General features: G+C 40.5%; 1 protein-coding gene across 4 annotated transcripts in view; it reads right to left on the bottom strand.

The window, feature by feature from the left end:
• Window positions 1-1053: 1053 nt before the first annotated feature.
• LOC147338891 (homeodomain-interacting protein kinase 3-like) overlaps window positions 1054-26427 on the bottom strand; it is a 48395-nt gene continuing 23021 nt past the window's right edge. For 2 of the 4 annotated variants that reach the window (XM_086285907.1, XM_086285920.1), the window contains exons 3-16: window positions 18548-18671; window positions 14725-14844; window positions 14159-14245; window positions 13462-13646; window positions 13211-13370; window positions 11838-11961; window positions 11597-11721; window positions 11226-11359; window positions 10403-10570; window positions 9973-10293; window positions 9737-9883; window positions 9286-9548; window positions 8041-8180; window positions 1054-5992 (exon numbers count right to left, since the gene is read on the bottom strand). In XM_086285907.1, coding sequence (XP_086142033.1) covers window positions 5522-5992; window positions 8041-8180; window positions 9286-9548; window positions 9737-9883; window positions 9973-10293; window positions 10403-10570; window positions 11226-11359; window positions 11597-11721; window positions 11838-11961; window positions 13211-13370; window positions 13462-13646; window positions 14159-14245; window positions 14725-14844; window positions 18548-18671 — 2569 coding nt within the window. In that variant the 3' untranslated portion in view covers window positions 1054-5521. Of the gene's footprint in view, window positions 5993-8040; window positions 8181-8969; window positions 9022-9285; window positions 9549-9736; window positions 9884-9972; window positions 10294-10402; window positions 10571-11225; window positions 11360-11596; window positions 11722-11837; window positions 11962-13210; window positions 13371-13461; window positions 13647-14158; window positions 14246-14724; window positions 14845-18547; window positions 18672-26427 lie in introns of all 4 variants that reach the window. The other 2 variants (XM_086285923.1, XM_086285913.1) reach the window with 2 other exon arrangements.

The raw sequence follows: 26427 nt of genomic DNA, 5'->3' as shown, positions 1-26427 counted from the left end.
AGGTCGTCAACACCAAAGCCCACTGAACACGATTTTTTACCAATTTGAACATTTTATCATTTGAACATTAACACGTCTTTCCGGTTGAGGTAATTTAGCAACCATAATCATTTGACATTTTTCAGAATTGTGCTCACTCGTGTTTCTTATTTAAGAATGTGTGGAACAAGCTCCAGGTTTTAATTCGGGAGACACTTTTCTACCGTCGATGTTTTTCTGCTTTTGACGCATACACTCCCGTTTTTACCTCCTGTGAGTTTCTACAGATGTCAGCTGTTGATTTTTTATTTTAAATATAATACATTATATTATAAATAAATTATTAAAAATATAGATTTTAAGCATATAGTTGGGACTGGATCAGGTGACCCTGAATCCTCCCCTTTAGTGACGCTGCAGTAGATCGAGGCTGCTGGGAGCTTTCTTATTAACGTTTTATCACTGTGTCATAAGCCATTATTCATCTTTTTTACCCTTTCACAGTGTCTTTTGTCCGGTCTTCCTCCCCTCATCCCCAACCGGTCGCAGCAGGTGTCTTCCCCTCACAGACCCTGGTTCTGCCGGAGGCATCTTCTTGTCAGAAAAGGGAGTCCTTCCTTCCCAGTGTCACCAAAGTACTTACTCATATGGGCAAATCTGATTGTTGGGTTTCTCTGCACAATATAAAGCCCATTGAGGGAACTGTTGTGATTTGGAGCTTTCAATCACAGCACAAAAATCTTCTTCAGTAGGTGCAGTTTATTGTGTTCAGGTTCAAATTTCAGTTTCATCCGAACATATTCATGTTTGGAGATTAAATGCAACAGATTAACTGACAGAAAACTCATCTTTTGTCTGATTCCAGGTTCTCATGTCTGATAATTGAGCAGTTTTCTCCTGAAACAATTCTAAAGGATAGTCTTTTTGTTTTTGACAATAAATGTCAAGATACTACCTTGCAAACTCTACTTTTCCTGTCACACACTAAAACAAATAGAAATGAGTCCAATCCATCATTTATATTAATGTGCATTAATGTGAATGAACAGACCAAATCAGAAAGAACTGCATCAATAGATTTTTTTTTTTTAATTCAAAGTGAATCTTAACAATAATACACCATAAAGTCTTATTTTGACACTCACCAAAAGAGTCACCTGGAAAACCCGCTTAATGTGACAAAGTAGAGAAGGCTTGGTCACACCTAAATCACTGAGAACTAGAGAGGAAACACTATCGCAAACTGTAAAGAGACATCACATCCATAGAGTTAGTTTTCCCAGTCCTCATACTGTAAATATTGCACAGTGCAATTGCTACATGGCAAACTAGTGTAGCACAAAATTAAAAAAGCAAACGAACCAAAAACAGGAGGAAATAAAAGCCACAAAACAAAACAAAAAAAATCTACAGGTATTAAAACAGTAACAGTTCAGATTTAATTATCAAGTCTAATTGATGAGCAATCCAAACAGATGATTCCATAACTTGCAGTGTGAATTAACTCTGAAATTGATACAAGTGACCAGAAAACTGAAAATAAGAGCTTGAGTAAAACAAATCTCATATTAAAATCAAACAGTTACACAGTAGCACAATTAGACTAATACACACCCTGAATTAAGATCTCTAAAGGATAATACCGCAGCAGAGGATTTTTTTTTCCATATCAAAGTCATAACATTAATAGAAGTAATTTTACAAATGACTGTTTTATCTGTTAAATGTTAGATGAATCTTCAAAAAAAAAAAAAAAAAAAACAGAAAAGAAATCAAGGTGTCAATCTTGTGGAAAATTAAAAACAGTTTTAAGATTTCTCTCCTCTTGCATCCACTCTTTTCCTAAACAAGTACGGGAGAGTTTATGCAGGCGCATTGCTGGTGAATACCTTTGAAGGAATCAAAACACAGATTACATTTCACATGCTTATTATTGGGGGAACTATTTCAAGCACTAATCTGCCAAGTCCATGCCTTGTCATCATAAGCTTTCTTTCCCAAAGGGATATTTGAGTATGATCAGTAAAGCATACAAGTCAGACAAAAGCTATTAAAAAACATACAACCATATCAATGTCAGTGGCGAAATGTGGAGTATTGCACTCATGACTGACAGAGAACATGACAACCTCCTCGACAGAGCTCTTTTCGTCCAGAACCCAGAACAAAAACACCCAGATATACTCTTGCTGGATATAAAGCATAGCTTCTGATTTTTAAAAGGCCAGTGTTGTCAGCCGTGCTCTGGTTACTCCCACTCAGCTTCAGCTTGCATGATAGGAGCGCTGCTCTAGGCAGTCAGCTTCTAGGCAGACAAAGTGAAGCATCTAAGGTGTACATGCAAGGTAATGTAAAGCATGGAGATTATCTAAGAACACTTGGTGGTGCAATGACCGCACAATGTAAAGTATTGCATCTGCTGTTCAGCCAGAGTGACTATCCAAAGACCATTGAGTGAGTGTCATTCAAAGCGCACGCATGTGTGTGTTAATCAGAGAGGTTTTACGTGGCGACTGTGTGAAACAAGCGGAGAACCACCACTACGCTGTTCATGTGTATAAGCTGATCAGAGTCACTGTGATGAAGTCCTACTTTGAGTTGTTTTTATTCTCTGCTTCTTGTTTTTCTTACTTTCCTCTTTAAACTCTTGGTCAAATGTCTGTTAAAAACTTGTCCATTCTACACTGTAGGGAACTGTTACTGAATTCTACTCCTTCCTCAAATAAATCGGGAAGAAATCACCAGCATGAATTCTCACTTTCTGAATCTCAAGGCACATAAACAGTGCTGCTCACACTGTCTCAATTTCAAGAAAGGACATATCACAACGGTAACTGTTTCGCACCGACAAAACATCATTTTGATATTAGACACTCATAAAGGGGAGAGCGATCTGAACTCAAGGCAGTTTAGAATATCAAACTGTGAAACTGATATCCTAGCCAGATATAACATTGAACAGATAAAAGGGCTGCAATAAATACTTTGATCAAACCAATTTAACAATAAAAACAAATCAGAAAACGTCATTTTAGAACAGAAAAATTGGGCTAAATTTCTCTCTTACAGTCTAATCACCCAAACCCTAACAAGCCTCCCTACCTCTATAAGTGCTTAGTGGCAAGTGCGTTTGTGTGTGACTAGTGGAAACAACACAGAAGTCTTCCAATGGAACACAATGTTTTTGTTTTCCCCCCCGGCATCTCGAAGTGCCCTCATAACCCACGAGAGTACTGGTAGCACACCGTTTACTCACAATAAAAAAGTTAACTCAATCCTGCAAGCTATAGCTTCAGATGTGTACAAAACGTCAATATGAAAACATACAAAAATTAAGTTACATCGATACATCATTTATATGCAGTGACGAGCCCAAAAGGTTAATAAGGATAAAATACTGATGCAAAAAACACGCACCCCGAGAAACGACAAATGCAACTAATGTTCATCATCAGCAATACAGTAGTTACAATGACACTTCAAATATGAACGCAAAACACAAAAATCAAAACCACTTCTATTTCAGATAATTAGGGACCTATACAAAAATAGCAACGCTAGGTTTAAACTCAGAGAGAAATCACCTAATTTCACAGCTATTGAAGTGGCAATCATATAGCAGCTTATCTATGATACATTCAAGAAAGAAATGATACGACTTATTAATTGCCCAATAAGCTAGACAAAACCTCAGCTGTTTTTTTTGTTTGTTTTGTTTTTTTTAAATACAACTTTTTTTTGTTTTAATTTAACCCCATTCTACAACTACAGTACAACTGAGGTCTATGCAAACAGAATAGCTACCTTGCTCAAGAAATGAATTACAGTCTTTGGTGCTGCACAAGCAACTTCATTTGAAAAGAAAAAGACAAAAAAACCCACACATGTAACTAGTAAAACAAACAGAAGAAAAAACAAAAACGCACACACGCAGCATATCTACATATATATAGACTGGTGCTACAGTCTTATATATGTATATATATCCTCCCTGACGGAATGTATAAAATAAGCAGTTGACACCGATAAGCTGTAAGCCTTTAACAAATGGTATAATGTAAAGTGAAAAAGTTAACTTTGTCACACATGCATAAATGAGAGAATTGCACACAATTAACTCACACCTTATCAAGCATCTGTACTAAATAGTCTAGCTCTATAATATATGTCCATATATGTGTGTATATCAAATACTGCATGGTTTGCTCAGGCTTAGAAGATTCCATACTGTGAATTAATTTGCATTTTTTCTTTACCTAATCAAAGCCATGCCCACCACACTTCTAAACATCTAAAAAAAATAAAAACAAAAAACAAAGTGAAAACACTCAAAAACGAAAATACGAAGACGAAAAATGAAGAATAATCAACGACTATTTAGATTGTATTGCAGTTTCAAACAGTACAAATACTGTTAGTAGTAAGAGTTTCACTGAATAGAAAGTGATTATCAAATATTAAGCAATACTCAGTACTTGCACTTTGTACACTAGTTCATTCGGGAACTGGAGAATGAAAAAAATAAAAGAATAAAATGAACTGAATGAAACAGCAGGCATTTGCAACAGCAAAGCACGCTGTTCTACTTGAAAGAACAGAGGGGGAAAAAATTAACTCACTACACGCTGAAATATACACAGACTCGAAAATATAAGCACCGCTATCCGCGATACATCACATCCATGCAGGCTATGCATGGACATATACACATGTGCATATATATACACTCACACATAGGATGCATCGACTGATTGGAATTTCAAGTGCTGCAGTCCAGTACATTAATATTCATGTATATAGTCATATATAAGTAGTAACATTAACAACCTCAAATATGTAAGGCACTATGGCTGGGGACAGTTATACAATGCAGCGAGTCTTGTGACACATTTTACATTTTTGCTCATGCAAGACCACATGCAGCGTGAGGAATAACCCTATTTAATTCGGTTAATTGACTTGACATTGCTAAACACCAAAAGACACCGAAAAGGTACAAATACTTCAAACGCAGTACAACGTACACTGTGGACGACATGTGCATCTGTCAATCTAGAGCTAGAGACTGGGATGGCTTTACAAAGATGAATGTGTCTTGCACACACGTAAGAAGGCAATATAGAAAAATAGCTGGGATCAGGGGTGCAAAGTCTAACTATTCAACAACACCCCAATTATTCACCTGTCTTGAGGAGTATTCGTAGAAGATCCAATGCAAAGATATATCAAATGTGCAAAACACATTAAGTGTGAGTTTAACTATTCATTCATTCTTTCATTCAATCATTCATACGTTACTTCCTTCTTAATTTTTGCCAAATCATCTCTACCATTGGAACTCTTTTTTTTGTTTTGTTTTTTGTTTTTTAAAGCTTGAAGTTCAATTACACTCAAGTCTACATGATTCAAAAAATAGTTTGCTTTCTCTGTGGTTGTGCCATGGTTTTTCAGAAATAAAAACCATGTTGTTTGTGGTTAAAGATATATTTCGCCCTGCTCACTTAGCCCTCAGGTGGTATGAAGGGTACCTGAGCAGCCATGCTCAGATGTAAGGGTACTGGTTTATTTTGGTAGGGCTGAGAGGGAAACTGCCATAGGCGGGAGAGGCAATGTAGGAGTGCGGGGGAAAGAGGGGCTTGAACTGGCCCTGGGGGTGCAAGGTGGGGGAGGGTAGCAGCCGGGGGTTGATGCCTACTGCGACTTGATGCACAATGCCTGCCGGATGGGAGATGCTGTAGGTTGGCTGAAGGACGGGGCGGGTGGCCCCAGGAGAGGCCAGGAGGTGGGCCACAGGTGCAGCTGTGACCAGAGAACCAGACGGAGGGTAAGACAGTATGGTGGGCTGGGAGTGCGGATGTCCACCAAGGTGTGGGTGGGGGCCCGTAGTGTGGTTTGGGCTGCTGTGGGAGAGAGTGAAAGTGTGCCCATGCATGGTGGGAGGGATGTAGGCCTGTGGTCTCCGGTGGGAAAAGTTCCCGTTCCATTCCTGATGGCAGGAACTGAAATGTTGCACCTGAAGGAGCGAAGAACAACAACATTTCACATTCAACGACCTCAGATTCATCGGTACCGAGTGAGTCTTTGCAAGCCACTAGATGCTGCTGTTTCCATGCGCTTGCATGTAAACACCTTCCATGTTATCAGTCACCAACAGCGGCATCATCTGCTTGTGTACCAATGCACATAAGAGTAAATGAACAGTATCAAAGTAAAATACCTTCATCTTTAAAAATATTTGGAAACTTAAATCATCTGACACCATTTGGGAGCACTGCTATGATGTTGCTCCTCCCAGGGAAGTTCCACTTACAGTATGAACTTGACTGCAGCACTACCTCAAAAAGGAAATATTTGAAATTCAAATGTTGTGCTCTTTATCACACATTAAACTGTAGTGAGTGTAGTCACAAGTACCTCTGTTACTTTAATAATATCATGTTATTTTACAAGTTGCCATTGCTGCTTTACATTCCAGAAAAAGACTTGACGCTGACAAAAATTATAAGATGAGGCGTTCTACAAGCAACAGCCAATTACGTTCATAAAGACACACCAGGATTATTTCTGCCTGGAGCTAAAACCAAGCTTTTTATGCTTTTGCTCAGACTTCTTTTGAAGAAGAAACATATTTTGCCCTTTCAGGACAAGTTTCTTATGTCAAAATTGTTGTTCTCAAAATCTCAAATTTGTGCAAATAATTTTACAGTCAATATTACTTGATGAGGCAGATAGAATTTTTTTTCAAAAATAAGTTTACTTGTACTAGAGATGGACCGATCCGATATTACGTATCGGTATCGGTCTAATACTGACGTAAATTACTGGATCAGATATCGGAGAAAAAAGAAAAAAAAGTAATCCGATCCATTAAATATCAAAAAAAAGCACCTCACAAAACTTGCGACTTCCGAGGAAGTTATCCCAGAGAGAAGTAAAGCAAATGTCTAAGTTCATCTCTGAATGTTTGTAAAGCATTCCCGCGTTAAGCTTAACAACCGATATATGGAGTGACTGCCTCTCTCTCCCTCCCTCTCCTGCTGCTACTTCAAACGTGAAAATAATTACTGATCAGCTGATCGGCTTTTCTGTCGCGAGTCCGTCTCTCTTGTTTGTTTATTGCTCACTTCGTGCCAGAAAGAGGAAACCAGCGGCTGAACAACAGCAGCACGTTTAAGCTTGATAAGCTGTTTTTAGAATTTATTTACATTCTACACCAGGATCCTTTTCTACGTAGCTGACGGCTGGTAACTGTGCAGGGGCGGATCTAGCAAAGTTTAGCCAGGGGGGCCGAACAGGGAAAAGTGGGGCACAGAGACATACTTTTCTTTCTTATTCTCATTTAAAATGTCTAGCTTTTAATAAATAGTTATCTGAATCTTACACCCAAGTTTTAATCTGATGTAAAATGTATAGAAGTCCATTACAGTATATAGTAACTATTAAGTCTAATATACCCTAGTAAGCTATACTACTTTTTCCTTTGGGGAGGTACGATCTGTGCAGTCTGCAATTCTGTTGAAGAAAGATGTTGAATCTATTTAATTATTCTTGGAAAATAATTTATTTCTGTGCATTTTTTTCACACTGCATCAAATGAAAGTTGATTACGTCAATTAAGCATCATGAGGTGGAGCGTGGGTGGTTCCCCATTTAAAAATTTTTTTTTGCTGGGAGTTTTAGAACCCTATTAGTTAGGTTGCTTACTCTTTAAAATACCAGAATAGGGAGGATGGAGTAGGTTTAAGTTTATTAGATTGATCAGTAATGCTGAACTATGAAATATTTTGGGTGCAGTGTATTTTTTTGCATACAGGTATAACAGAATAGCTTTAGTGGTTTTGTTTTTTTTTTAAACTTGAGTATGAACTTATACAAAAAGCAGCAAGATATTAAAAAACTGTTTTATTGATTAAAAAACACACTATATCGGATTCATATCGGTATCGGCAGATATCCAAATTTATGATATCGGTATCGGACATAAAAAAGTGGTATCGTGCCATCTCTAACTTGTACTAGTGTCTTTATTTACGTTCACGGTATGCGACTGCATGTGCTTACCTGCCCAAAGCCAATAGGCTGCTGTTGCTGGGGCTGGAATGCAGGGGTAATTTTCTGAGGCCTGTTGAGGAGGGGAGTGGAGTGATGATGTTGTCGCCCAGGAAAACTGCGCCCTTTGGACTGGCATGAAGACTCTAAGCCTGAGGAAGCAGGTCATGTGAAAAGGGGTAAAGAAGAGAACACGGAAAGACTGAAATGACACTTATAAACACAAACAACACAGTGTCCTACTAACAATATTAGATTGTAAATAACAGGCAAACAAGATTGAGCCAGAGATCCAACTACATCCAGAGAAATGGCAACATTTGTGGCAGGAGGCTCTGAAGGCTTATTGGTGATTTCAGCTGTGCTTGATCAGTTCCAAACCATTAAACACAGTTATATCTGTTCTTTCATTTAGATGATCATAAATAGATATGTTTTGGGGGTCAGGGAGTAGTTTGTAACCAAGCTTGTTCATAGAGCTTATAGTGAGGGTCAGACCATTGGCTAAAAATACACATGGCAGCCTTAGAATAGGAAGCTGTGCCCTTTTATGTGTGCCTTTAGTTGTAATAGTTTGGAGGTTGGAGACATAAAGGTAATATGAATCTGTATGATTTTCTAAGGATTTACAGTAAACCTTGCACTTTAAAGGGTCTTATTTTTAAAAAGAAAGGCAGATCTTAAATGACAGTTGTTGCCCGTGGTCCCACTTACCACAACTGTTATAAAGTCTACATATAGCATGTGTCCAGTCTAGCACCAATAAAGAAATACTGACTGGTATCTTTGGGGCAATTGCACATGCCTTATGCAGATTCAAGAAATGCAAATCCACACAGAAACAGAGGGTCTCTCAGCCTTGAGTAAGAAGTGTTGACAGCAAACAGATATCCACTCCAACGATCAAAGCAGATATGTCAGGGCATGTAACCCATAATCACCTGTGAGAACTTCTGTGGCCTACTAAAACGACATAATCCAAGGCCACGTGACCTGTGGAGCAGACGGCAGCAGTGGTGACAAGACCTTTGAGCTAGCGCGACCTAGTCATGGATTTGCAAGTTGTCTGACTCAACAATTATTTAAAGTATACTTCAGACACTTAGCAATTGAGCACAATGAAGGAATATAGTCATGTTAACCATATCATTAACTATCATTTTAGTTTAGAATGATCAGTGTGTTAATCTACTGCTCATCCCCCTTTTAAGTAGAGTAAGAACGTGTATAAATCTGGCAGCAAATGTAAACCATTACCTGTGTTGCCATGAGTTTCACTGACTGCAGGGTTATTATTGTTGTTGTTCTGCACCCGCATTGGAGGCACCACAACAGTACGAACTGTTGGTTTGCTGGGCTCGGTCTCCGGGGCAACACATGCGACGCAAGGCTCGCAGTTCTGGTTGCTGTCAGCAATATAGCGCCTTTCTGTGAAGGGACTGTTGCTATGGCCAGAGGTATGTGATGCAGGCGAGCTGTCCACGGTGTCACAACCACTCTCCTGTTCATCGTCCGACATGCTGCAATAAGAATGTATGCGGCAACTTACGGCGTAGTAGCTGAACAGAATATCTCTCAATGTTGCACACTTATTTTGGTTGTCATGTACTATTTTAAAATTTGGGCTAATCTGTCCAATGGAGACTTTTAAAACCAGGCAGTATCTCATCTGTTCAAGGACAGTCTGAAGCTACTATCCCTACTTTACCTGTTGGGGTGTTTGCAGGGAGATGTGCTGGACTGAGATGAGGCAGAAGAACTGGTGCTGAGCGTACTGTCTGGACTGCTGAGAGAACAGACTCTCTCCATACTGACGGTGCTCTGACACGCTTCACAATCTGCACTCCCCTTACATCTGTGTGCAGAGAGATGTATCAAATCAGACACTCAATTTGAATGCTTTAAAGAGATGTTAGGAAGAGGAGCATGGTAGTCAATACTCACTCTCCAATTGAATGTCTTTGCGCGCCCTCCTCCTCATCGCTGCTGATACTGATGACGCTAACAGTTGGGCTAGCGAGGTCAGAGATCACCATAGCCTGTCTCTGCTCCTGTGAAACTGAAAGCTCCTCGCAGTCTGGCTCCACTTTGCAGCAGTTCTCATCCTCCTCCTCCACCTGCTCTGTTCTTTGCTCCTCTCCAATAGCGTGGCCTTCCTCTGGACATCTGGCTTCCTCTACCTCGTCCACATTCTTTGCTGTATCGGCCATCTTTGGGGACTGACATGCTAAATTTTGGATGTTAGTGTTTTGGGAGATGTTGCACCTAGAAAAGAACAGAGGAGGCTTTGTCAGATTCATGTTTTTGTGTCCTTATTTTTCTTCCTAAGGGGGGGGAAAAAAACAAAACAAAACAAAAAAAACATGAATCATACCTGTTCACAGACGGCTTGGCTCTCTTGTTGGCAGCTGGCTGTGGCCACACCACATGTGCAATGCCTATGTTGATTGGCTGGTGGGTGGACATGGTCATTTGGTTGGTTAAGAATGGCTGAGGGTGTGCAATCATGGAGCTGTAATGGTTACCATGGGGACGCACTTTCCTGCAAATAAAGCAAAGATCTCAAATTGTGCACAGCTTTCAATAAAATTGGTAGGCATAGCTACATCTCTACCAAAAGTACTCAAGAAGTTTTAGTGATTTTTTTCAAGGAACTAAAAGCTTGCTTTGGACTGTTGGATATCTGGACTGCCATGACAAAGATTAGACCAATTCTATCCACCACTTTGGGTGGGGACTCAAAGAGGCAAAAATGTTTAAGTTGAAACACGTTTTATCAGCTATTATGAAGACTGAATGTGCAATGACCAAGGCAGTGTGGTTCAAATAAATGTTTGGTGCTGCAAGACACACACACAAAAACACACACACACACACGCGCACACACACAGACTTCCCCAGAACTTATTCTAAACTGTAATTCCTGTGGTGGAATAACAGAGTTTTGACAAAGGTTTGTGGTCCCCGAGGAAACTTCCTGCAGCACAAATGCAGCTTATGACTCATAGGTCGTTAACATTCAGTGGAGCAAGCATGAGAACAGCATGTCCATTCCTACCACACGGAAACTAAAGATAATTAAGCATCAATAATTTTTACAATATGCGATGGAACTATAAATACAGACGCGAAATGATATGGATGACACATCAGGAAGACGGTGTAGTGTAACCTCCTGAAATAGATGCATGTCTTACCCCCAGTCACCCAATCTCTGTGAGCCTGCCACTGTGTCCGACGCCATAGTGGTTGGTGGTGGGGGCACCGATGTCACCGATGTCACCTGCTGCCAAGTGGGCACCAAGATTTGCTGTGCACGAGCTGACCAAGACTGTTGGAGTGCAAAGAAGCAAAGTTGCATCACTGCAGACTTTACTTTCATCAGATTGTACATTAAAGGTCAACTCTGAACTTCTTTCGCACGTGGTTATTTCTCCCCTTTTAAATGACTCCCAAAAATGATTAATATATATTAAATGAAAAACATTTCATTGATCTAAGCACACTAATCACCTCAAGCTAACATTTCATATCAGTACATATTCTGTCATTTTAAGTGCCTCCTTACCTGTGTGATGACTCCAGGTCTGATTTGTATGGGCTGGATTGAGGGTGCTTGTGTGACTAGTGGCACAGAGGCCTCCATGCGAACAGAGTAACCTGCTGGTTTAGCTGTGTTGTGGGGGATTCCTGCTGTGGGAGGTAATAGAAAATGTCTTTGTTAAGTCTATCCACAAAAAGGAGAGTGACAAATAAATATAAGAATGACTGAAAGCATGACAAATAAATTAAAGTTTTACATGTCCTACCTTGAATGGTTGGGGGACATAAAATGAGAGCCTGCTGAAATGATTCATTGCATCCAAATTGACCACTTCCTGTCTGCAGTGGTATGCCAGGGTGCATTACTGAGGCTGCTGATGGAGCTAACCCCTAAAGGGAAAAAAAACAATAATAAAAAGGGGATAATGGCATTTTTCAGATTTATTGTAATTACGATCAGTAGCACTGAAGAGCCAGCAGATGGCAACATGCCAGCAGCATTTTTTCCCCCAGGTGAGCGAGATCAGAAACATATTAAATAGAGAAATTATTGGGTAGTCAGTTAACCTTTGGCTTAACAGTAGTATATAAGTCTACAGATAATGGTTCACAAGGTGTAGGCCCACCTGAAACCCATATCACACATAATTTCATAAATTGCTGAATCAAAGCAGGTTCAAGGTCCACTTTTGTACTAATGCAGTCCTTGAAGAAATGAAAGTCACTAAGCTTAAAGAATTGTGGTTATGCTCTTACGCTGTTGATATTCTCTGTTCTAAGACACCTTTTGCTATGAACATGCTCAAGAATTGACTGGCCTTAGGGGTAAACAGTCGAGCATGTTCCTTTGCTTCCCTACTAATGCTTCTCTCGTGCCTGGGTATAATCACATTTATTGGCTAACAACAACTAGGTCTATACAGTCTGCTACAGCTCCTACATGTATCCCAGCCCCCGCACACATGACTGTAAACGCAAAGCAGCCTTTCAAATCGGTAATGCTAAGAAAGCCACCACATCCTGAATGATAAACATTGACTTTCTTTTATAGCGGCCCATAAACATAACAGAAATGACAGTGCATCAGTTTTATCGTTCAATAAATGCCATCTGGTACTCTTATCCGTTTTTAGTTCTGATTTGGAATGAGGGAGACATAATGTGATCTTCCCGTGTACTAATGGTTAACTATGTCACCATTACATTGTTATTCAGGTAATGTATGTATGTATGCATGCATGTCACTATTAGTCATGTTCATTGTGAGTACATGTTAAATAAACTGAGTTGTTTTGCATTATAAAGATCCAAAACCCAAAAAAGGGTCAGTTGCTCTTTTCTCCTCAGCAACAACACTGATTTGCACTGTTGCCATGACCTCAGAAACATGACGTGTTTTTGTTGCCATGACAGCAGTGCGAGGACGCAATAAGACGGACAAGTCAGTACACAAAAAAGCAATAAAAGCAAGGTCTGTACAATTACTCTTCACAGAAGCACAAAAACAAAGCATATTATTATTATTAATTCACATCATGTGGGATCATTCCATCATTCAGGAAACAAAACTTTGTTTTTGAATATTTTAATTTCTGGATGCAATAATTACTTTGTGTAAAAAGAATCAAAACCAACTTACTTGAGGATGGACAGCAGTCATCTTGCTGAAAGGGTGATTGGCTGAGGCAGCAGCGGTTGTAGTTACAGGCCTGATGAAAGGCCCTTTGTTTCGGTTTGCGGCCTCATATGCACTGGGACGAGTCCAGCAAACATCCATGATGTGGAAACATGACTTCACACTGAAGACAGAGACATGGGGAGTACAAGTTACCGGTATATAGGAAGGTCAAAATTGCACCAGTTCCACAATATGAAGCAAAGGTAACTCACTGGTTGCTATGTGGAAAATCAAGCAGGTGCTGCATCGTCACAAATGGATGGCTGAGAGCTTCTGCGGGGGCAATCCTCTCTTCTGCATCAATCAACAGCATCTTCTTCAACAAGCTCACAAACTCCCGGCGATCTGCCTTCTCTGCCAACAAGTCACTACCTTCCAAGTTCATCATCAAGTTCACCTGGAATACAGACATTTATTTAGGCTGACTTGTCAAAATAGCTGACAAGTAGCAGATAAAATAATCATATTTTAAAAAAAAAGTAAATTATGAATCTATAATATAATCTGCTTAAAATTAATTAAAGCACTTTTATTGGAACACGCATTTTCCAGAAAAGCAAACGAACATAATTCACAAGAATCTCTAGTGACGTTTAAATCAAAAGTACAGACGTGAACAGGCATCGACAGTCACTGTGGGAATTTCCACCTGTGGTTTGTTTTGTGTGACTGAAACTTTAACCTTTTTTCTTCTGAATTTAAGTTTACCATTCAACTGAAGGGGGAAGGCAATTCAAGAGCAACTTTTTTTTCTTTCACAGTAATAACATGTGTGCTGTCTTCTCCTCATACATGTGTAGGTGTACTTCCTCTGGTAAAGACCTAGTAGCCTACAACGTCTAAACCTTTGATGTTGTACTTCCTCTGAAGTCCCGATAAGTACATTGTGGTCCAAGTTTTTGAACATACATGCGCTATGTCATCCAAACAGCTGAAGATGTACTTCCTTGCTTCCTTTGACTTCATTCCCGTCTCCACCTCATGCTCATCTGTTGACTGTAGACAAGAAAATATTTAGTGGTTATGTACCATATGAACGAAGTAGAGCACTTGCTACTTGGGATTTGAATATTTTGTTACTATGAACTGAATCCTTTGTATTCACAGCTTTAGCTGTAGGCTGGGTCATTTACAGCTACCAATATATACTGGCTCTGCCAGTAAACTGTTTCATCAGAAAAGTCCAAAGAAAAGCCCTAATCTGATACTGAGATTAGTGGAGTGTAAATACAATATCTCCATTGTACTTGAGATAAGACAATGATCTTAATTATGTATACAAGTTTCAGTTTACTGCAGGAAAGACACCGCCATGTCTATACTAGGAACAGCAACTACTGTTTACCGACAGGAAGAATGTATTTCCAATTCATCTTTACCTTTAAGCTTTTCCCAAAAAGGTTAGAAACTAGGTATTTTAAATAAGGAATTCAAATTCTATACATTTCTGTGACTTGTATATAAACACTCCTCACCTTTAGTCTCCATGCTGCATAAGGCGAGTCAGACTCCTTGCAAAAGAACCGAGCTGTCTTTGTCCCCGAATTTAATAAATGTTCTCCTGGCAAACCCTGCGTCTGAGAAATGTAGCGAATCTGTTGAATGTGAGAAGAGAAAGGGAGGAGAAAAGATTCCATGAAGAAAATAAAGTACTGTAATAGTCACTTCAGAAAGGAAGGCTGTTTTCACCATCATTATCACTCTCTCATAAAACTAACATCACTGCAGCACTGTTGTGTACAAATGGAAATTTACAAGGTCATTGGCAGTGACATCACACTAACAGGTCCCTCAGAGTTACTTTGTGTGGATGTGCGCACAGTGGTAACTGCTGAAAAGACCTTGAATGTGGCATGTTCTTGAAAGGTCTAAACCCAAATAAGACCTTATATCGAGTCTAGTTTGTGATGTCTGAAAGATGTCACTGTCTGTTCATGAAAACGTATGAAAACAAGGTTCCTATGGTATCAAAGTCAAATACATTCCTGGGCAACGGCGCCTGTCAGTCACACGCTGTGAGACAAGAATGTCATACACAGGTTTATGAGAGGACAGCAGTGAGAAGCCTGGCTGACGTCAATCACACCCAAGTGTAATGAACAACAATCATTACAGATTCAGCAAAGCTAAGACGCAGAGAGAGCAAAGAGCCACACTGTAGGAATGACAAAGATTAAGGGAACTGTACACACACACATTCATATGTAGCACTAATAGACGAACATAATCCTATAACACTGAAATCAAGATAACTGTAAGGCAGAGAATCATGCATGTCCCCAATTGTATACTGGGATGCCAATGTTGCGTCGTCATTTCAACATATGCAGGTTTGTTTGTTTTTTTAACTAACGTGTTTTTGTTGGAATCATTTACTCCGTTAACGTTCTTCTTGGTCTCTTTGGCCACCGCGATGCTTAAGCGTTAGCTAACTTGCATCAGAGTGTTATTGAGGTGCAAATTCTGCAATGTGTCTATGTGTGGGTGGGACAGTTCATTCATATCAGTTGGCCATATGTGAGGTTATAAAGCACTGCATTCGCTCCCACTCTGATGGGATGCATGATGAGCGCAATCTTGTTTGTTAAGTGACTTTGATGGGATGGTGGAGATCCCCTTACATTCAACTATTACACAGCACACTGCATCACAGTCCATTTCACTTTTGCTTTTGGAAATGTTCTTCCTTTCATATCAAATCCCATATCCCCAATAAAGGCTGATTAAAGTACATCAAGAGGTATTGATAAAATAATCAAAGATTACTGGAACTGCCAATTCTAATAAACTTTATCCCAAAAGTACCCCTAGCCTTAATTCCCCTCTTTTCATGAAATACTGCAGCTAAGCTTTAGTCATGTCAACAGCAACAGCCAAAAAAACAAAACAGAAAAACCCAAAAAAAAACAAAAAAACAATGTGCGTGGGTGGGAAAATTTTTGTGATGGGAAAACCCTTATTTTTCCTTGAAGGCGTGCCTTTGGTAAGAGCTTAAACCAGTGAGATCACTGGCGCAAAGCTACAGCTTTGCAAAACAACTATCAAGCGAGCCTGGCCTGCTGCAGGGCAAACAGGAAGCACAGCAGCTTTTATTTTATGACAGTCCTGATAACACAGCAGACTGTAAATAATGCTTTTCAAAGTACAATTTATAAAATAAAAAAAAAAAAAAAAATCTATCTATCTCTATCTATATATCTATCTCTATCTATCTCATAGCCTACACTCGCTCCTTCACTTTTGACACTTTAACCCCTAATAACCCAACATTCTTTATTGGTGACCATGCATACAACCTCTTAGTCTTATACAAGGTTGAGTACCAAAGGAAAATATTGGTGAAATGATAGCAAGGACTCCTTTTACTTTGCCATCTGCAATTCCACATGCTGACTGCCACTGTTCTCACTTGCACGGCTTAGCAAGGAAGAAACAAAAAGAACTACGGAAAGGATATAAAAAAGGCCAAAGAGATAACGGGTGGTATAGTGGAGACCACAGCATCTTAGCTAATCGTAGCCACTAATAAGGCAACACTAAGTAAGTGCATTAAAAACAGAAAAGAGGCCACGTGTAGAAGTAGAATATAACGTGACTAGGAGATGAGGTAAAAGTGGGGTTGAGTAAGTAAAAGGAAAGCAAGGAAGCAGGAGGAGCTAGAGTTATAAATACAATATGCTGTGTAGGATGGAATAAGACCCCATGTAGAAAGACGAGAAGAAAAAGGGAGAAGAAAGGGTGGCAGAGGGTCAGCCACTTCCTGGCAAATCAACCTATGACTCTTGGAAAATACCTCAAACCAACAAACCACTGCTTTGCTAAGGTTTGCAATGGAATTGCCAGTTAATGATTACTCATAACTTAAACTTCTCAAATGCTTTCATATAAAGAAACTAACACGATTGCCAATGTACCCTAGCAGAACATTTAGATTGAAAGACATCTTCTTTAATATGTATAAATTTGGAATGTTTACGATTTTGTATTTCAGCATGTTTCAATATAAGTGATGGTAGGTAGGCTCTGCTAAAGGACTGTAAGGCTGAAATGGAAAGAAAGTAGTTTTGTATGTGTTTTTTCTTTTACTGACAGAGCTGTGGTTCTCTTTGGGGAAAAAATAGTCTGACTGATGATTAAATTCAAAGAAGGTTAATTGTACTGGTTGTTTTCCCATTCTTGGGGAAATTCAATAAGCACACAGGGAACCCTTTATACCAGTGGGCAGTCTTTCAGACATGTGGGTTTGGTATCACAGGACAGTTCAGTCACAAAGTTCTTTTTAAAAAAAAGTATCAGTAAAAAGTATTTCAACCATTTTGTGAGAATAAAAAAAAAAAAAAAAAGAAAAAGAAAAAAAGAATGAACTCTTCTCTACATGAAACCACTGCCACAATCGCCAGTGTTCGCATTGTGTTTAGATTCAAATACATAAAATTTAATCCTAACTTGAGGTGGTTCTCTCCAGATACCTCTAAAGCACTTGTGACATTCTGTCTGGCTTGTACAAAAACAAATTAATCATATTTAGGCCTGTCCTGCTGTGTTCGAGTCAAATCTCTTTCAGAGGAGTTGAGTTCTCTCTCCTGTCTCAGCCCTACAGAGAGTGAAAAATGATACCAGGGCATAAAAATACCTTGGTATGATTACAGTGTGCAGCACGCGGCTGAGGGGAGTAATGTAAAGTGCTGCATTGGACAGAAGGGATCCGACTGAGGCTCTGCTGGCAGGCTTTGAGTAGATGGGGCTCCGAGGCAGGGAGGGAAAGCCGCTCAGCATAAGCCCAGATCAATCTAGCCCTGGGAAGACACCGTCAGGGCTCCACTGGGAGGGGCAGGCATCCAACAGCTTTTAATAGACATACCATCAATCACAAAAATATACCCTAATGCTCAGTGCCACAAATACAGTCCTCAGGGTCAGTACATCACAAAGAAACCAGAACATCAAGCACCTCTTTTTTTCTCTTCTTCTTCTTCTTTTTTAAACTGTAATTTTACACTCCTGGTCGCTTTCTTTGCTCAAACAATCCATCGCAATATTTATTTCAGAGCATAACTATGCACAAGAGCTTTTGTTTCCATAAACCTCCTAAGTTTTATTTTAAAAGCTTCTGTGTTTTGATGAAGAGGAGAAACTGAGTCACAGAAAGTAAAAGTAGAAGTTGGACATGCTTAATAAGTTACTTAAAAAACTGAAAAGAAGGGATAGTGGGCAGGTACACAGCAGAGATGAAGAGGCAGAAAATCCCCAGAAAAAGAAATGAGGCAAGAGTACACGGTGAGAAGGTTGGCTGTTTACCTGGTCGTACTCCAGGGCCCCGGGGTAAAGAGGCCAGCCCAGAAAAAGCTCCGCTATCACGCAGCCTAGGGACCACATGTCTATGGCTTCACAAAACGGCAATCCCAAAATAATCTCTGGAGCCCTGTGGAGCAGAGAAAAAACAAAAAAATACTTAAGTACCTTCAAAATGCTTTTAAAATTCATACATGACTGTACTAAAAATAAATGTTCTATTGTGCCTTTTTTAATATAAAAAGAGCATATACAAATAAATCCAACCACTTCACTTATTTATTTTTTTTTAAATTGTAAACTACAAATCTTCAGAAAAATACCAAATTTGCATTTTGCAGGGCCTTTGCTGTTACAGCCATTTAAAAGCAAGAGTTATGAGCTTAGCTATTAACAAATTAAAAATGTGCAGACATAATCCATGCATCAATAACACCTTAAAATCTTCCCTTCATTAGAAAAAACAATGTTTGCTGAAAATGTTAGTTGTATAAACCAGAGGTGAAGTATTGAGCAAACAGTGGCACTGAATTCCTGATGATAGCCAGTCAAATAGGATTGTGCTTTACGTGTGTAACAGTGCCAAGAGAATTGTAAGCCAGTACTGTGTGTGTTCTGGAGCTGGAGTGCGTCAGCAGGCCATGCCAGTGGGTTAGCAGGTCAGCCAGGCTGGGATCAGAGCTTTGACAGGCTTTGACGCTCAAGTCTGAGAGAAAATAAGAGCCGTAGTCACTAGTTTATTTAACCCCACATGCTTGCTCAGTGTTACGTCTCCATAAAAGCACTGCAATGCCACTTCAAGGGAAAGGCTCATGGTGACACAAGTCTGTCAGGATGAATATGTGTAAAATATGCTGACAGTCATTAACTTAGTATTCAGAACACACCACAAACCTTAGCAACATGACAGAGCACTGACAGGATCATGTATTCAGAGCTCACAAACCTTAATGTGCAGGAGTGACCTCCAAGCTCATTAAAATCAATAAGATACTAGCAGTATCTCGCACACCAACAGTACCATATTAAACAGAGGCTTCACAAAGCTGCTTTTCGGAATAATGTCTTAAGAGTGCCATTCAGTTCATTGCAGAAATAAATAATGCTCTTTTTATGCCACGTCTAAAATTATGAATAGTATGCGCAAGAACTTAGTTTAAAAAAAATATATACACAATTTTTTAATCCAAAGGGCTAACAGAAAACTCAACATAATTTCTTCAACTTTTTGGAAATTGTATCAGTATACAGATTTCGATATCGTACCAGATGCTTATGGATGCATTTTCTATCTCTCCTTGAATCGCTACCTTATCGTGGTGGAGGGGTTTGTGCGTTCCAGGGATCCCAGGGGCTATGTTGTCCGGGGGCTTTTGGCCCCTGGTAGGGTCTCCCATGGCAAATTGGTCCTGAGTGAGGGACCAGACAAAGAGCGATTCAGAAGACCCTTATGAGGAAAACATCGAGGGAACAGTTCACCCTGCCCGGGATAGGGTTACCGGGCCCCGACCTGGAGCCAGGCCCGGGGAGGGTGCCCTAGGGCGAGCGTCTGGTGGCCGGGCCTTAGTCCATGGGGCCCGGCTGGGCACAGCCCGAAAACGGGACATGGACCCATCCTCCTGCAGGGCCACCACCCGCAGGAGGTGCCATAGGGGTCGGGTGCCTTGTGTGCCGGGCGGCAGCCAGGAGCGGAGGCCCCGGCGGACTGATCCCCGGCTACCAAGATTGGCAATTGGGACATGGAATGTCATCTCTCTGGTGGGGAAGGAGCCTGAGTTAGTGTGCGAGTTTGAGAGGTACCGCTAAATGTAGTCGGGCTCACCTCTACGCATGGCTTGGAATCTGGAACCAGTCTCCTGGAGAGGGGCTGGACTCTGTCTCAGTCTGGAGTTGCCCCTGGTGAGAAGCAGCGGGCTGGGGTGACTATTCTAATATCCCCTCGGCTTGCTGTCTGTATGTTGGGGTTCTTCCCGGTGGATTAGAGGGTTTGTTCCCTGCGCCTTAGGGCAGGGAACTGCACTTATGCGCCGAGTAGCAGTTCAGAGTACCCAGCCTTCTTAAGAGTCCCTGGGTGGGATGCTGGAAGGTGCTCCACCTGGAGACTCTGTTGTCCTACTGAGAGACTTCAATGCTCACGTGGGTAACGACAGCAAGACCTGGAGGGGCGTGATTGGGAGGAACGGCCTCCCTGATCTGAACCCAAGCGGTGTTTTGTTATTGGACTTCTGTGCAATAACAAAATAACGAACAAGGTGTTTGGCCACAAACACCTTGTTCGAACATAAGAGTGTCCAGTGCACGTGGCACCAGGACCCTCTAGCCCGCAGGTCGATGATCAATTTTGTAATCGTATCACCAGACTTGCGATCATATGTTCTGGACACTCGGGTAAAGAGAGGGGCTGAGCTGTCAACTGATCACCACCTGGTGGTGAGTTGGATCAGGTGGCGGGGGAGGACGCTGGACAGACCCAATGCACCTAAATGCACAGTGAGGGTGTGCTGGGAACGCCTAGCAGAGGCCCCAGTCCGTGAGATCTTCAACGCACACCTCCGGCAGAGCTTCAACAGCATTCCGAGGGAGACTGAGGACATTGAGTCCGAATGGACCATGTTCAGCATCTCCATTGCCGAAGCTGCTGCATTGAGCTGCGGCTGCAAGGTGGTTGGTGCCTGTCGTGGTGGTAAACTCCGAACTAAATGGTGGACACCAGAGGTAACGGGAGCCACCAGGCTGAAGAAGGAGTCCTATCGGGCTTGGTTAGCCTGTGGGACTTCGGAGGCTGCTGACAGGTACCGACAGGCCAAGCGGAATGCGGCTCGGGCAGTGGCTGAAGCAAAAACTCGGGTGTGGGAGGAGTTTGGAGAGGCCAATGGAAAAAGACTTTTGGACTGCCTTCAAGAGATTCTGGCTGTCAGGCGTCTCAGGGGAAAGTGGTGCTCTACCTGCACTGTGTATAGTGCTGGTGGAGCGCTGCTGACTTCGACTGAGAAAATTGTCGGGCAGCGGAAGGAATCCTTCAAGGACCTCCTTAATCTCACTGACACGTCTTCTGAAGAGGAAGCAGAGTCCAAGGATGTGCTGGAGAGATTATATCTCTCGGCTAGCCTGGGAATACCTTTGTGTTCCCCGGATAAGCTAGAGAAAGTGGCTGGGGAGGGGGAGAGGGAGGTCTGGGCTTCTCTGCTTAGGCTGCTGCCCCCGCGACCTGGTCCCAGATAAGCGGAAGAAGATGGATGGATGGATGGATGGATGGATGGGTGGATGCAAATAACTACAGATAATGGCATTGCTCAGAATAACTTGGCCCCAAGATTACATTGGTGAGAAACCCGAGAAGTAGAGAGTTATTTAATTTCCATTAAGCATATACATAACAGTAAAATAATCCATTGCATTGAACTGTCGTACACACACGCGCGCAGAGGCGCACACACACAGCTTAATTTCAAAGAAATCTGCTCAAGAAATATCTTGGGTCTGCCATTTTGCAAACTGGACATATGAACCAAGATGATCCTGTACTTTCAATGTACATATTAAAGGGATCCAGGATACAAGCAGTCAGCAACTCTGTGAAGTCATATCAGACTAAAGGGTGTGGGACACATGGAGAGAAACAGGAAACCAACCGTCACCTATTAAAAACAAATGCAACAGCTGCTTGAGTAGCCAACATAGTACCAGAAAACCTAGGTAGAAGGTATGCGAACCATTTCCGCCTTACAGGCCTGTCCTATTTATATTTAAAAAAAAAAAAAAAAAAAAAGAGTGAGAAGCCACATATCAACACATCCTCTCATTCAGATATGCATGGAAGTATCATGTTATACGATAAATGTCCAACCACTGTGACAAATTACCCACACGTTCAGCTGCCTTTTCAGTGAGTCTCTTGTCCCACAGACAGACTGTATTTTAGCCTACAACTGTCAACTGTCCCCTGTGCTTTCTCAGAGACGAAGGCATAGAGAAAAATGAACCGCTTCTTCACCTGACACAGGTTTTGGCTGAAGTGGTCCTCCAGCTTAGAGCAGCTCTTCAGAGCAGAAAAGTAGTACTATAAAAAGCTGCAGTCTAAGGCGGGGCAATATCAGCTAGTCTTTCTGCAGAAAAAAAAAAAGACTCACTGAAGAGGCAGCTGAATAACATTGAGAAAAAGCATCACACACGCCCAGCAGGAAGGAAGCATGAGAAGGCCGGGGGACTAGCTGCTTAGCAATAACTGAGCTTTCAAAATAAGATGCTAATATTCTCTCGGAAGGAAATAAATAAAATAATGCTAAAATGGATCACTGATTATTAACATACTTCAGCAGCCAGCAAGAAATGTCTGTGTGGGGAAACAATGTAGCATAGGGTTGATAAGTCTCATTAAAACAAATGCAAGACATCACTAAGTATGTCTTCCAGTTAGGCACCACTGTGTAACAAAAAACCAAAGTTCTTTTCACAACGAAATGCCAAATCAAATCGAACAACAGCTCCATCTTCATCTGTGACACCCTACCTGCTCAGAAAAATTAAGATTCACACAATTATTCTCATGTCAATAACCTTCCTTTATGCACAATCCTTCCCTATTTCTAAAAGTCAAAGCCAGCGTACTAAGCCCCACACAATGCCCCCACGTATTCAAAACAATCCAGTATTATGGCTTTATAAGCATTAGTGCAGCATTATTGTCAGAAATATACAAAATGTCAACATGAGGGCGTAGAATGGTTGCTGACCACATTAATTGTTTTCAGAGCCCTGAGCCATCAACAAAATCATGGACTTAAAGAATGCATTAGAGGTCTGATAAGTAATCATGTGAATTAAAGCGGGTGACTCATTTATTTATTTCAAAATATAAAGATTAATGTTCTTGTTGATACACATAGAAAATGAGTGCATTTTCCTTCTGCTCTTCTGAATGCACAATAGTAATACGACACGTAAAATGCCAAACGGAAATAAAGAGTACAAAGAAAGACAGAAAAACGGAAAACTGCAAGACTCCTTCATTTAGTTTTGGGGGATAAGTGGATGTTGCCATGGTTGCCGGGCTCCATCCTAATCAACCTAACTCAAGCTCACCGCCTTTCTATGAAACTGAATCTGTTTTTCATTCTGAGGATATGACGCACAAGTTGAGATAGTGAAGCCTCGTGACTCTTCACTGCCACGTGCAAGAATTCCAGGAAAAAAAAAAAAAAAAAAGACAGGTACAACAAAACTGTCTACATCATGTTACAGACCCACTTCATAAAACTGAGCAGGAATAAGTGTGCACGGGGAATAAATGAATGGAGGAATAGACAAAAAACTCAAAGTCAAATGATAAAGCATCCGGTAAGTACAAATGATCAGAAGCAGTGACCTGATGCCTCATAGCTACTCCGCAACGGGTACCAATTCATCCAAAACCAGTTTATGTTTTACAGGCACAGAATACAGCAACAGATCAATGCTGCATTATTTTACTTTTACAGGCTATTAAATGCAGTCGATCTGCTTCTAATGTTTTAGTGTGCTGTAAACCTACAATGTTTTTCTCCATTAGAAGACAAAAGAGTGTCCATTAGGTTTGTTGACTAATGCTAGTGCATGAGTTTAAAAACAAGTCTAATTTGTGAGATACGAGTTGACTATTATATTACTTTCCTCACAGCTTCAAAGCTTCCAGAAGGCCTCATCTGTTATCTCTGAAACGTACCTTCAGAAGTAACGAAGAGAAAAAATAGATATTTATATAACAGTTTTAGCTTTGGCATTTCAACCTTTCTGTTACAGAAAAAGTGCTCTTTTAGCAGGTTAGTTGACAAGAAAGCTCGCATATTGCCTTGACAGTTTTGTATTCTCAATAAGCTTTAAAGAGGACACCTGGCCCAATGAGGAAAAGTTGAAGTGTGGATTCCAGTTTGTCAGTCTGGTCACTCAAACAGAGTGCATCTTCTACACTGATCTTATTTATAAGGTGCTTTAAAAACTCGAACATTACAGCAGTTACAGTAATAACTGCTTATCAAATAAAGTCCTTAAACTGGTGCAAAGTCAAATAGACACAAGAATTGAGTGCCTGAACATTTTAACAGAAACAGATATTTGCCAACTGTGTATCAACAATGTATTGCATTAGAAAAACGACACAATACATTGCCATATACTCCCAATGGCAAGACCATGGCAAAACTATTGTGAGCCCCCCCCCACACCCACAAAGAATTAACAGTAACTATACACAGCAATTATACCCAATATCTCACATTCTACATCCTTCCCAGCGTCCTAGTAACAGAATAAAAGAGGTAGGTGGCAACAATATAACCCATTGGTTCGTAAAGACACTGTGGTCAGGTTGGAATTTTGAAACCAGATGTGAGAACAGGGGTGGATTTGATTGCCAAACCCCAAAAGAAAAACTTGTCAATCACCGGTTATTAGCCAATGAGCATACCTTAGACCAGGGGTGTCAAACTCAAATACACAGTGGGCCAAAATTCGCAGGCTAACGTTAATATTTACTGAAATATATTTATTCCTCCAGATATAAGAATGAATCTTTTCTTATGGACTCAAACACATTTTGCTGAAAAACTGAATATGGAACAAGCAAAGCTTAATACTAAACAATATATATATTAGCTGTTTAATACCAGTAGGCCAGCTCTGATAATAATTTGGTATGGCTTCGTGGGCCAAATGTAAGTAGGCTGCGGGCCAAATCCGGCCCGCGGGCCAGAGTTTGACACCTATGCCTTAGAGAGTCCTCCTTTCTGAACTGGACAATATTTTCAGAGAATCTTTCATTTATTATGATTCAAAATAGGTGACCGAGCCAATATACTGATCAGAAAGGTTTTTACAGATTACAGACCTCTGCATTGGCTTCACCTTCCAAAGCCCAAAATTATCTTTTTTTTTTTTTTTTTTTTAATACCTTCTATGGACAAAACCAGAAATTTTACTTGGAAGAACATAAGTAATCCATGTGTTTGTGCTGTGTTGTAAGTAATTTGTTAATTGGTGTGGATTGAACAATTCTATGGTTTTATAGACACATAAAATATGTGTAGCATTTGGTTTGTTGAGGTCACTTCAGAACAAGGCGTTAATACGTTAATAACACTGCACTGACTGCTACCTGGTCTTTGACAGAAATCATCCTACTAAACAATGCCGTCCTCAGAGAAGGCCTGCCACTATGCAAGGTGTAACCTTCCTACACTGCAGTTATGACATTCATCTACAGTAATAAAATTAAACTCAAATAGGCAGAGGCAATGGTAAGAAGCTGCAACTACATTTTCAAGCTCATTTACAGATTTGTTTATGTGTGCATTAAGATGTTGACCCAAACATTTTCATTTGTATCCAATTTTCTACCTAAAAACAAAAAAAAATACTGACAACATATTTTATTATTTATAACCAACAATTCTATCTTTATTTCTTATTCATGGCCACTATCTCACAATACAGAAATAGTCCTTGGGTCTTTACTTTAAGGACAAAGCAGGGTGGATTAAAGTGTAAAGAGATATCCAACTAGCTCATACAGAAAAGAGCAAATAAGGGTGGTTACACATTAGAAGAGGGAAGGATCACTGTCGCTGCATGCTCACACAAGCCTTTGAGTAAAACTGTTGTGACAGAGACATTTATTTGAACCACACTGCAGTTGTTATAAGGTCAGCTAAAAAGAAGAACTGACAACATGGTTCCTCGATGAAGGAAGAATGGAGCCACACTGCATGCTTTTACCAGGAACTGCAATACCACACACACACATACACACAGAGCTTCCTGCATTATTCAGTGAAACACAGAGTCAGTGTAACAAAGGGCGGGGGAACCACTTGCACTTTGATCTGCAAAGGCTTTAGATTAAGGATACAAAG

Source organism: Aulonocara sp. 'chitande type north' Nkhata Bay, linkage group LG1 (assembly GCF_057382095.1).
Source record: "Aulonocara sp. 'chitande type north' Nkhata Bay isolate Kocher_YH1m ecotype deep benthic linkage group LG1, A_spYH_male_GT1.1, whole genome shotgun sequence".
NCBI lineage: Eukaryota > Metazoa > Chordata > Actinopteri > Cichliformes > Cichlidae > Aulonocara > Aulonocara sp. 'chitande type north' Nkhata Bay.
This window is presented reverse-complemented; position numbering and strand designations above follow the sequence as displayed.